Source organism: Macrotis lagotis, chromosome 5, assembly GCF_037893015.1.
Source record: "Macrotis lagotis isolate mMagLag1 chromosome 5, bilby.v1.9.chrom.fasta, whole genome shotgun sequence".
NCBI lineage: Eukaryota > Metazoa > Chordata > Mammalia > Peramelemorphia > Peramelidae > Macrotis > Macrotis lagotis.
In genome coordinates this window covers 140,770,895-140,784,602 of record NC_133662.1, presented here as the reverse complement: position 1 = coordinate 140,784,602, position 13,708 = coordinate 140,770,895, and the positions used below count along the sequence as shown (strand labels likewise).

Genomic DNA, 13,708 nt, shown 5'->3' with positions numbered 1-13,708 from the left:
AAAAAACATTCTTTAAATTCTCAATGTACATGCCTATCACATGGGTACTTAATCAATGTTGTCCATTTGATTTGGGACTAGATGAACCATAGAGTCTTTTCCAACTTTTGTATTTCATAAGGCTATAAGTTACTGATTAAATAATTTATGGAAGACAAATACACAAAATGATTTAAAACTTATTGAGAGATCGTCAAAGTGAGTATTGGAGAAAGTACAATAAACATATTTCTCTAAAAATATCTTCCAGAACTCCTCATCAATTTACTACAATTTAAGTTTATGTTAGAGAATAAAGTCACTGATTCACAATTCTAATGAAGGAAATAATTGGGGTTATATGAATTTGATAAGATACAATTCATTTTTAAAGAAAAAATCCTGAAAAAACATCACCAGCAACAAATTGTCTCCAAGTCTAAATCCACATGAAGAATTAACATTACTAAAGATATGCCCTACCTCCTTTTTTTAAGTTAATAGATTATACAAATTTATGCAAAATAGAGGTAGGAAAACAATATATATATATATATATATTACACATATATATATACTAACTATAGCAATGTAAATGGAAACATCAACCATTTTAAAAAATCAAAAAATGATTTTGAAAAATTATAAGGAATAAACTTGACTCTAAAGAAGGGATATAAAGATACCTATTTCTACTCCTTTGTAGAGGTGGGAGAAGGGGTCTATAATATGAAGTATTGCATATAACAATTACATTGTTCAGTTCTACTGAATTTTTTTTCTTGATCTTTTGCCTTTTTTCAAAATTTCTAGGTGTTATAAAAACAAAAAAATACCCTATTTTTAAAAAAAAGAGTAGAGGCGGCTAGGTGGCATAGTGGATAAAACACTGGTCTTGGAGTCAGGAGTACTTGGGTTCAAATGTGGTCTCAGATACTTAATAATTACCTAGCTGTGTGGCCTTGGGCAAGCCACTTAACCCCATTTGCCTTGCAAAAACCTAAAAAAAAAAAAAAAGAATGAAAAGAAACCCCACACAGTGGTACATTTCTGTAATCACAGCTACCAGGAAGTTTGATTATGATAGTTAGGTAGTTCTGAACTGTAGGGGAATATGCTGATGGAGTGCCAGCACTAAGTCTGGCCCTAATATGGTAAGTCTCTAGAAACAGCCCAGAAATACCAAACTGCTTAAATATAGGTGAGCCAAAATAAATTGGAAATGGAGCAAGTCAAAGTCTCTTTGACAATCAGCACTGGGACAGGGCTAGCAAGTAAGTAAGCAATTACCAGCAGAGGTAAAATGTAGAGAATTAGTCTTTTTAAAAAAAAAATAAGCATTATACAAATGTTGAGGGAAAAAGAGTCAACAATAGGTTTGTATTACATATAAATTTATTTTTTAAAAAATGAATTTGATATTACAAAGCAGGAAAAACAAAGTAGTGACACATTACAACAAATTGTCTGTTTGACATTTGAATAATGCCAGTGACAGAAAATGGTAGTGTGAGGAAAAGCTACGTGTATGAGGGACAAGCCATTCTGGAATCCCAATGACACAATAGCACAATAATAAGGAGACCTATAGACTAATTAAGCTTTTTTAATAGACTCCACAATAATTGAGTGAAGTCATGCATGGGTGTGTGTTCTTTTAAAGAATAAATAAAAGTAAATGAGCCAGATTCCCCAAGTAACTAGGCTATTTGTCAAGTCACAAACTGAGTACCTTTGAGAGCCACAAGGATTCTTTGTGGCCATCTGTCAATAGACCACCTCACAGAATGGAAAAATTAAATGGTGGACTTAAGCAGCAACTAAGTAGTGAGCTAGGTGTCCCAAAAGTTAGCTTCCAAAGGTTCCTGATTTGGGACTATAGCTTAAGTCCTAAGAAAATCATGCTCATTGTATTCTCTCTTGTTCCATAGGGAGCTTGAGAGGGATGGGAATAATATCTCTAGACCCATCACCATTACTGGCACAACCATCCACAGCTACAAATGATGAAGATAGTAGTGCCAATGGTGTGTACAAAAAACATTCAGTAGTTATAATAAACCAACTGAACTCTTAGAAGCTACACAAATATGTTTCCAACAACTTTTCTACTTGTTTTCTCTTAACTGATATGGCTAGAATAAGTTAACTACACAAATCTTATTGCCCCCCTACTGTGGAATTCTATGTGTGTGTGTGTATATATATATATATATATATATATATATATATATATATATATATATATATATGTATATATATATATTTCAGTGAAATTTGATGCACCTTAATGATGCTGGTTCACATTACAATTTAAAATAATCACTTGGAACAAAGAAGAAATTTTTCTTTTCAATGTCTCAGTTCAGTAGTATTGAACTAGACTATACTGGGTTCCTCTTTAAACAAATCAAAGAAATGAATCTCTGGAATCATAAAATTGAATATAATTCTTACAGCTCGACCCCACAATAAATAAATAGGCATAATTTACTTCTAGGTCTTCCCACAAATAAAGATATTAAAATAATTCAAATTGAAAAAGGACCATGTGAGATTCAGGTTTGGAGGGATATTCATGATTTCATAAGTGTGGGGAAATCATGTTGAGGAAACTTCCTTCACTATTGTGCATCAGCATTTTGTCTACAATTCAATCTTAAGGGGCAGCTAGGTGGAAAAGTAAATAGAGCACCAACCCTGAAGTCAGGAGGAATGGAGTTCAAATCCAGTCTCAGACACTTAAAATTTATTTAGCTGTATGACCTTGGACAAGTCACTTAACTCCATTGCCTTTCAAAAAAAAATTCATCTTAAGAGAGTTGCCCAAGGCACTGCAAAATTAAATGACTTAGCCATGGTCACATAACTAAGATGGGTCAGAGGAAGGACATGAACCTTAATCTTTCTACTGGATTGATTTCTGACCAAGATCAATCCTCTCTCTACTCTAACAGCTGACTCCCCAAATTTGTAAATCTTTTTTTTGGTGGGAAGTTCATGAGTAACTATTTTGGCTCCTCTTTATACAATTAAAAAATTAGATCCCAAGTTAGAAGTGATATAATATCACTTTTTAATTTTTTGTCAAAATTCTAATGTAATATCAAATGACTCTTTGCCAAAGAATGTCAAAGAATCATTCTAGTTTCCACAGACTTTACATGAGCACATTAATCTTCAAAAAATAAAAATCTGACTTCCAGAAGATTTTTGTATTTACTTGCTTTTCTATTCCCAGGACAAAGAAAAGTGGGAAAAAAGTTCTACATCTCCTTTATCACCAGGACTGAAACAACGTATACCATTCTTACATAGTCATCCATTTGCAGGACATTAGGAACTCCCTTCTAATGCTGTGCTTAGTTCAGCAAATTTCCCTGAGATATGTGTCACATGAACAATTCCCAAATCCACTTTTGGTTGAATGTTTCCAAACAACATGCTAATCTATGGCACTGGGAACAGAACACTATAGAACACTCTCTTTTCCTGTGAAATTTAAAGATCTCTTGCAAAGAAACATGGCAGGAAAAAATTTAAATCAATCTTCTTGATTAAATGTTGGCAAATACGTTTTCAACTTCAAAATGTCTGAGACTGCCTCTTTTCTGTCTTGATAGAAGCTTAGTCCTGTGATAAGTTCAACATCAGAAACACGGGCTCTATGAAGCCTTAGCAGCTCTTCCACCCATAAAGATTCCTGCTTTCCACGCTGTTGAAGTAAATAAAGAATCAAAGGAGAATCAGAAAAACAGTGTAAATAAATGGTTAAAGAGCACTCCATCTTATTATTTGGTGGGACCATCTCCCAAGCATCCCTGCTTTCATGCATTAAAAGGGAAGTATAAGAGGTAGTGTGGGCAATGGAAGAGTCTTAGATTTGGAGTTAGAGGAACTAGGTTTAAATCCTAGTTCCACTATTTGCTTCTTTTGTGACTTTGGACAAACCTCTTTGGGTCTTGGTTTTTCCAACTGGGGGAGAAAAGAGGGAACAGGAAATCTGTCTAAAAGGGGAAAAATATCTTAAATCTCTTCTACCTTTCTTAACTAAACTCCTTGAAGATTTTGTTGGCACTCACTGTGTATAATTTTATCCTCAGTTCTCTAGTTTTCTATTTCATCCCCTATACAAATATATATATATATGTGTGTGTGTGTGTGTGTGTGTGTGTGTGTGTGTGTGTACATATAGACACACACAAATATATGATGTATATAAGTATATATGTATGTACATATATATGCTGATCTTTTCATTATTTCCTGTTGCACTGATTTCATTATTATCCTATGTCATAATTTTTCAGCTCTTATCTAAGTGATACTCCCAATTCTTAGTTTCAAAAAAATATATTATTATAAACATTTTTGTATTTATAGATCTTTTCCCTCTGTCTTTGGGTACTACCAGAAACTTTTAATTACATATATATATATATGTATGTATATATATATATATATATATATATATATATATATACTAAATTTCTTTTCTTTTCTCTAAATTTGTTCTTTCTTATGATTTCTGACCTCAGTCTGACTTAAAATTAGAATTGTCTACTGTCACATGTTTGAGGTCTTGATTTTATCTCTGATGTTTCCCTTTTTCTTATCTCATATCTTTTAGATATATTTAGTCTTCGAAACTATCTTTCCACATGCACATCCTCTTTTTTCCCATTGATATCAACCCAATATAGGAATACTGCAATAGTTTTCTAATAGTTCAATCAATCAAAAAGTATTTATTAATACAATGAGCCAGGAACTCTTCTAGAAGCTGGATGTATAAGTACAAATAGTGAAACAAGCCCTACTAGTGATGCATTTAGACTCTATTAGAGGAGCCAGTAAATATAAAAAATAGTTACATACAAATATCAAGTGAGTATGTACATATAAGAATGTGTCCCTACATATATAACTATGTTCATATACATTTTATTTATATGCAGTAGTGCATGTCCATACACATAAATAAATTTTGTATGTACATATTTGTTTGTATGTTTTCATAAAAATATACATATGTATCTTAATTAGGTTCATAAACAAGGTTGAGACATCACCTAGTTAGAGTAGCTGGATGACACAACAGAGAGCTCCAGTACTGGGATCAGAGAGATCCAAAGAGCAAAATCTGGGCTTAGATACTTGCTAGCCATGTGACCCTGGACAAGTCACAATTTTTGATTGCCTAGTTTCCTTGAATGTAAAATAAGGATAATAATAATAATAACACCTACATCCCAAGATTGTTGTGAGGATCAAAGGAGGTAATAAAAAAAATCACAGTGCCTGATACATAATAGGTAATATAGAAAGTTAGTTATCATCATCATCATCATCAACCCAAAGTCAGTCAACTTGGTGAGATGAAACAGACAGAAATTATAGTGACAGATAATAAGTAGTGACAGAAATTGGAACAAATGACAGGGACTGGCACAGTACAGCAGTTTGAACACAGCCCTCAGAAGAATACTAGAAAGGGAAGGTATCACTTAGTGGTCGTCAGGAGAGTGGATTATGTAAACAATAAAGTTATATAAAAGATACCCATTATGGCCTCATACAATCTCTATACACTATCAGCTGTTGCTGCATGCAAAAACATAAAGAGCCCTAAGACAGCAATCTCTTTATGGTTCCAGACCTCAGATTTAGAATTGGTGAGTGAAAATATAAGGCAAGCAGATTTAGACTCAAAATAAGGAAGAATATCATCATTGTGATGATTATTGTTGGCCAGTCATTCAGCTGTGCCTGACTCTTTGTGACCCCCAAGTCCTTTTGTTCTCCACTATCTCCCAAATTTGTACAAGTTCATGTTCATTGCTCCCATGATACTATTTATTCATCTCATCATAAATCAGAGTTGTCTAAATTGGGATCGCCCTCACTTTTTGATACAGTATTAAAGCATAGCCCAGATGGATATGTGAAAGACATTCCTGCATTGTATTAAAGAGATTCTAAAGTACCATTTCAAATCTAGAAATAGATAAGATTTAAATTATTTAGATTTAACATTTTAAAAATAAGAGACATAAATACAAAGTTTTAAATACTCAACCAAGAGAACTAGGAAGTAGAATAACTATATATAAGAATCAGACAAAAAGGCAGTTCATTTACAGTGTAATTTAAAAATCATAATTAATTGACATTATGACAATGTCAAAATGAAAAATACATATTTTTAAAAGTAAATAAATACTTCAAATGTTTCTGGGATTCAACATTTAAACATCCTGCTTACTGAATTTTGCATATTAAAATCTCATTTTTATAGTTTGAACTTGGATATATTGATGATTTCCTACCTGTCTGTAAAGACACCATCTTAAAATAACAATTAAAAACTACCTGTTACTTCCTTCTACACTGATAACGTAGGCCCAGGGATGTACATGATAATTCATATGCAATATTTAAGTGATCAAATATACTTACAGTACAACTTTCACTGTTGTCTATCCGGTGAGGAATAATAAAAGCAAGAGTCTCTAAAGAATTCTCACACCGCAATGGAGTCTGGGTTTTATTTTTGCAACTTGTTAACACAATGAAATAGTGAGTGGGTATCAGGACTTCTTGATTACTGATGCGTTTGCTGTTTCTGCATCAAAAAATAAATAAATAAAATAAATAAATAATAAGTCTGTATTGTCTTAGGAGAGAAATAGCATTATTATTTATTGTTGTAATTGAGTTTAGTAGAATATAGCTAAACTCATATCCTGAAGCATATGAGTCACTTTGACAACCATTGTAAAAAGAAAAGTAGTAATTTTCGAATATATATATATATATATATATATATATATATATATACTCTCATTTTTCTCCAAGCTATATTCTGATCTTCTCCTAGGCTACAACTCTTCATCCTAAAGTTCACTCCAATCCCAGAATTCACACATTTGAAGTACTTCACTCACTTCTATAACTTTCTTCTGATTGAATGGACCCCCCCCAAATAGCTTCTATAGAAATATGGTATATAGGCAAACCAATTCCTCTCCAGTCTACATTCAAGATTTACTGTACTAAGTAGTGGGGTATTTTAGAAAACATTTCTAGTCTAGGAAGGAAAACTCCATGAGAAAATACCAAATACCCTATATATTCCAGTCAAAGATATTTTGCAAAAAGTCAGTGAATTTCATTTTCTAATCATAAAATTCTAATAGTTTTAAAATCCAGCTATCAATCTGTTCAGAATATTCACACAAAGTGCAACCTGGCCCCTATAGAATAAAAATATGGTTTATAAGTAATACTCTTTTTTCTTATTTATATATCTAAATGTTCATGTTTATTGATGGTTTAAGTTTTTAATTAAGAATTAATTTTTTTTTTAAATTAAGGTCAGAATCAAAGTATGAAATTTACCCTCTAGTAGAATAGAAACATTGAGATTCAAGTCAAAATTCTAAAGCCTGCTTAAATGAAAACTAAGGGAAATTTTTCCTCCTTAGTGGCAAAGAAGAGAAAATGAGTTCACTACAATCAAATGTACCAATGCAAGAAATGCCTTTTCTGCCACCTAGTCTTAGAGTCCTCTCTAGGGCACTGTTAGGTGACTTGCCCCAACTCGGACAGCAGACAGAGGTGAAAACTTTAATCCAAATCTTCCTGGCTCTCATTCCTTTTAGTTTCAATTTAAAACACTTAATTTCCTTTTTTTCCTCCTATTAATCAAAACAAATAATACTAAACAACATTATTATATTTACATTGCATTATATACTTCTCAGAACACTTCCAAATCAATATTTGATACTTAAAAATTATTATAAAAACTATTTATATCCTACATAGATTTTTATATTTATTTCCCCAGCAAAGGAAATGAAAGATTCAAATATTTAATCCCTTTTCTTATCCCTACTATGCTTACACCTCATATAAATCTTTATGCCCAAAATCATGGCTCTTTTCTTTAATTTCCAGTTCCAATTTTTCCTTCACTTTACCCCTTCCCCATTCAGTGAGGTGGTAAGAAGAAAAAAGTCCTTTACAAATATGCATAGCCATGCAAAGCAAAGTTCTATGTAAGCCAATTTCTTTTATATTTATTTAGTGATTCCTTCTTTCCTTCCCTCCACCCACCCACCCAAAGCGCATACTGAAAATCTCACTGATTTCATCCCTTACTTTGGTTCTTTTTGTTTTCAATTAAGAGAAAGAGATTTATTTACAGACTTTTGTCATAATTAATCATAAACTCAAACACAGTCTTCCATTTGTCAGTTACATATATTTATAATTTTTTAAATTATTTTTTCCTAGCTATAGGATTACAATTGCTTTTCAGTCAGAAATAATTCTCATGACTTTCCTACTGTAAAAATTTAGCACTTCCAAATTTATGTGACAATTTTTTTCTAGTATACTTCATCAATTATCAATAAACAGTTAATAATAAAAGGTAGGAGAGAATAGTTAGTCAAGTATAATGAAATGTCAATTGGACTTAAATTTTCCCTCTCTATATAATTACAATTTTTTTTGCCTTTCAACACTCTCATTCCTTTACCATCATCATGATCTCTGATGCTGGTGAGTTATATGGAGAGGACTATATGAACAAGTGATTAAAATAATCACTGATCTGAGGGTGAAGTCCTCCATGAAAAAAGGAAAGGAAAAGATAAGCCAGAAGTCAGGTCAAAACATGAGCTACAAGATCAAAGTCCAAGAAACGAGGTGGTAACCAGGAATAAAGCAGAGATTTCAAGCTAGGGAAGGTCACATGAACTAAGTTACATGAATCAAAAGTGTAAATAAAATGATAGATTGTCTTACACAACCTTCTTATTTGCAGTCCTGTTCTTCTATAGAGATCTTCTTCCTCGCTGCCTCCTAAACTCTGATAAACCAGTGATGATGCTGTAGGATCCCTATTCCCCAAAATGCCTCTTCAGATTTCAAATACATTGTTTTTCAGGGCAGTGTTGAGGGAAGACCTCTATAAATTGTGAGCTATACATAAAATAAACAGACTCCCATGTTCTTTGCATAGACCTATGTCTAAACCAATCTCCTTTAACTGATGTTACTTCTTTGAGTAAAAGATTTCACAGACTAGATATTCTTATTGTCCACCTGCTATTTGTAGGAATAAGATTAAGGTGAGTGACCAGGGTATGAACTGTGGAACAGTGGTGGACCAGGAACACTGATTTAGTATCCACACTTCAAAGATAAAGTGACTGAACCCACAAGCCAGGGTCAGCAGATGAAGATTAAGTTTTTATTTCTTGTCACAAGGTATGCATTTCAGAGAAGTTAAGACTATAGACTTGATCCCTTTGTCTCCCATACTGACTACAAAGTCAGGTTACCTAGATTAAATTGTTGAAACAACCCAGAAGAGGACAATAATTCTAAAAACACAGAAAACACATAAGACTTCATTATAAAATACAGCTTGCCCAGAAGATTGTTTAGAATTCCTCAAGGAAATAATGAAAGAATATTTTTTAATGATAATAAAAGTAAAATAAGAGCAATGGAGAAAAAAAATTAAGAAAAAAGGAAATGGATCTGGGATTTTATATTTTAAAAACAGAAAAGAAGTATGCACAAACATGGGGGGGGGCTTTATCTAAATGTGAATTGTCATTAGAATTCATAGGAGTCAAATAAGGTGGAGAACCTGGAAGTGATTTTTATTATGTTTTGGTTATTTTAAAAGGAAAAAAAGGAAAGAGAAGGGAAGAATAATTTATGGGAGTACTTAGATCACATAAAGGGGAGGGGAACACATAATAAATATATTGAGATGAAAGAAAAGCCCAAGAGACAGTTTCAAAGTAATTAGTAATCAGCTCAATGCTAATTTGGTTATCAATGTAATAGAAAATTAATTATTTTTCTCACATACAAATGAACAAGCATCACAAATCTTTTCATTTGAAATTTCAAACATTACTTGTACATACATAAACACACACACAAAACTCAGCAGGAAAACAGGAGGCAACAAGAAGAAGGGAATAAGACAGAGAGAAAAATCAAGGAGGAACAAAACATAAGTGAAATAAACTCTAACTCAAAAGGGGAATTGTGAAAAAAAAGAGAGGAAGGAAGGAAGGAGGGAGAGAGTAAGAAAAGGAAGGAAGAAAGGCTAACAGCCAGTGACTGAGATCTGGGTGAAAGGGAAAGAAGGTCAAGAAGTGGAATTTGTTTGTTATAAGCATAGAAGTATGAGTATTAAGCACATTTTCATTCTATGCCCTAATTCTACTATATAAAAAAGGAGAAAGGAGCAAAGAAAGGGGGAGAAAAACATAAAAATAGGATTGACAAGATACATAAAATTTAAAAGTTTTTGCACAAATAAATCAGTACAGTTAAGATTAGAAATGGAAAAATTAATTAGGAAACAAAAATCTTCTCAATGAGTTTCTTTGCTAAACATCTTATTTCCAAAATATAGGAATGCATATACAATAGTCATATACAATATACAGGAGTCAATATGCATGAGTCATTTCTTAATTAATAAATAGTCAAAGGATATGAACAAGCAGTTTTCACTGGAAGAAATCCAAGTGATCTATAGCCAAATAAAAAAAAGTTCCTAATCATGATTAATTAGAGAACTGCAAATTAAAGCAATTCTGAGATATCACCTTTACACCCATAAGACTGGCAAATATGCCAAAACATAAAAATGACAAATGCCAGAGGGGCTATGAGAAAATAAGTACATTGATACACCATTGGAATTGTGAATTAGTCTAGCAATTCTGTAAAACAATTTGGAGCAATGCATAAAAAGTTGCTTAAAGTACTGATTATAATCTTTAATCCAACAATACTACTACTAATAAGCCTATTCCCCAAGGAATAGGAAAGAGGAAAAGATAGAAAGATAAACTGATAGATATAGAAATGTATGTGTATATATACATACATGTGTATGGAATACACACACACACATATATGTAGGTCTACTCTTTTTTTGTAGTAACAAGGAACTGAGAACTGGGGAGATGTTCATCAATTAGATAATGACTGAACAACTTATTGTACATACATGTAATATAATCCTGTTGTGTTATAAGAAATGAAGAAATCTAGGAAACTTTAGAAGGCTGCTTTCATATTTATTGCCTTACTATGTCATGGTTAGGTCATACAATATACACCACCACCACCATCATCATCACCACCCCCAAGAGCTTCAATTTAGTGGATACCTCTGTCCCTGAAAAAATCATCCATCAACTCAAGTAACAATATCAGATTGTGGTGATATTCAGGGCTCTATTGTTATGGCAGAGTTGCTATTCTCTACTTTAAAAACAAAAGCAACAATAAAAACAGGTCTAACCCTTCAGGAAGAGAAACAGAGGGTCAGAAAGAATGTTTCTTTCAGATCTTTCCCCATTGAATTTCTATATACTTGCCATCTCTGAACTTAGCAACACTTGGGGAGAAAAAAGCTACTTTCCAAGATAGTCCTCTCTACTTAAATGTAAAGTAACATGGAAACCATAAGTAATGTGTGTGTGTGTGTGTATACAATATGTATGTATGTATATAGATTCATATATAAACATTTATACATACATACACACACACACACACACACACATATATATATATATGTATACCAGCTATAATTATCTCATTCTCATTTTGATGGGATTACAAATAGAACTAGTGCTATGATAAAATGTTATTCCATCATTCCTTTATATTCAATATTGTACAGATAAAACAATTTCTCTTTGCAGTTGATTACCATTGGGATAAAAGTTAATCTGTGACTCACTTGGTTCAGTGGCACACCTCATCCTATTCCCACACGATTTTTATCTTTTTAGTTGTCTTGATATTTTATAAGCTTTTCATTCCACATACCTTTGAGATTATGAGTATTTGCGATAGTGACAGCTATTAAGAATACTTTTTAAATTTGTGTGAATCAATGTTTATTCCCTTGGCTGTTATTGGCAATAGTTCATATGGGCTAATTGGTTCAGTTCCGGTAGTTTATCAGCTGAGTTCTTCAAGGTCACTTTAAAAATCTGTATTTTTGAATGGATTTGTTGTACATTAGTCCATGAAAGACAGCAAGCTTCTAATATGTAATTCTAGCGATCAGATTATGGCTTACTAAAAACTAAACAGGTCCTAAATGTTTAATGACTGATGGGCTATAGTGATGTATTTCCACTGTTTCTTTGAATAAAGTACATTAATCACTAAATCCAGGTTCCTTAAGGTAGTTTCTTTTCTTTTTTCTTTTTTAGGTTTTTGCAAGGCAAATGGCGTTAAGTGGCTTGCCCAAGGCCACACAGCTAGGTAATTATTAAGTGTCTGAGACCGGATTCGAACCCAAGTACTCCTGACTCCAAGGTTGGTGCTCTATCCACTACGCCACCTAGCCGCCCCCTTAAGGTAGTTTCTTAAGGAGTTTCTGGTGGCAATACGCCATATTACCCCATTTGCTTCCACAAATCCACATGATTTAACATTTGTTCAATATTCCTTTGTTGACATATTGATGTTTACCTAATTGATGCCAAATGGCCCATTGATGACAATCTTGTATTTCAATCATTTAATAGGCTCCATAAAGAGAAAAGTCTAAAGATGTTGTGGACTATAATGAAGATAATTTTGTGATTGTATTTGTTGCTATGGGTGTAAACATGGAAACTGCTTGATTCTTCGAATCAGACTTTGAAGAAAATGGCTCATTGAATTAATGTCTGCCTCTTTGAGTTTGGTTCATGATTCATTGAGGTTGTATTATCACTCCTCATCTGGCTCTAATGACAGCAGGATTCCTGGCCTATCAGTGTGAAAAGCATATGTTGGTCATTCTAACAGATGTGAGTTCTTATGCTGAAGTTCTTCGAGAGGTTTCAGCAGCCCAAGAAGTGCCTGATTGAGGTGGCTAGGTGGCGCAGTGGATAGAGCACCGGCCCTGGAGTCAGGAGTACCTGAGTTCAAATCTCAGCTCGGACACTTAATAATTACCTAGCTGTGTGGCCTTGGGCAAGCCACTTAACCCCACTGCCTTGCAAAAACCTAAAAAAAAGAAGTGCCTGGTCATCGTGGCTTCCCAAGTTATATGTATACAGATTTAGCCACAATATGTGAACAGGCTGTCTGGGTAGAAGGCAGGAATGGTTCAATTACTCAGATCCCTATTCTTACCAAGCCTAATGATGATATCATTCATCTCATCCCTGATTTGACTGGATACATTACTAAAGGACAAATCTACATGGACAGGCAGCTGCATAACTGCATTAACCCACCTATTAATGTGTTGCCCTCCTTGTCCCGATTAATGAAATCTTCTGTTGGAGATGGTATGACCAGAAAAGATCATTCTGATGTATTTAACCAGCTGTATGTATGTTATGCTATTGGTAAGGATGTACAAGTTATGAAAGCAGTTGTTGGAGAAGAAGCCCTCACCTCTGCTGTTCTCCTTTATCTGGAATTTTTGCACAAGTTTGAAAGGAATTTTTTTGCTCAGGGTCCTTATGAAAATCGCACTATCTTTGAAACTTTGGACAATATTGGTTTTACTCTTTTCTTCCCCTTCTCCCTCCCCTCTGTGTTGGAGTTTACATGTTACTCAGTAATTGTTAAAGAATAGGTAATATATTGTGCCAGTGTTCCTGATGTTTTTAAACTTTATAATAGACTTTAAAATAACCTCTATTCAAAAAGCCTGTGTGGCTGC

General features: G+C 33.2%; 2 protein-coding genes across 2 annotated transcripts in view; one reads left to right on the top strand and one right to left on the bottom strand.

Annotated features, from left to right (window-relative positions):
- Positions 1-639: 639 nt before the first annotated feature.
- The window catches only part of ENPP1 (ectonucleotide pyrophosphatase/phosphodiesterase 1), a 99,406-nt gene continuing 86,337 nt past the window's right edge, over positions 640-13,708 (bottom strand). The window contains exons 24-25 of the mRNA XM_074187602.1: positions 6,439-6,604; positions 640-3,694 (exon numbers count right to left, since the gene is read on the bottom strand). Coding sequence (XP_074043703.1) covers positions 3,524-3,694; positions 6,439-6,604 — 337 coding nt within the window. The 3' untranslated portion in view covers positions 640-3,523. The remainder of the gene's footprint in view (positions 3,695-6,438; positions 6,605-13,708) is intronic.
- On the top strand, positions 8,535-13,621 carry LOC141487881 (V-type proton ATPase subunit B-like). The gene is made up of 2 exons (XM_074187475.1): positions 8,535-8,550; positions 13,056-13,621. Exons 1-2 carry the CDS (start codon positions 8,535-8,537, stop codon positions 13,619-13,621), a joined length of 582 nt encoding a protein of 193 aa, XP_074043576.1.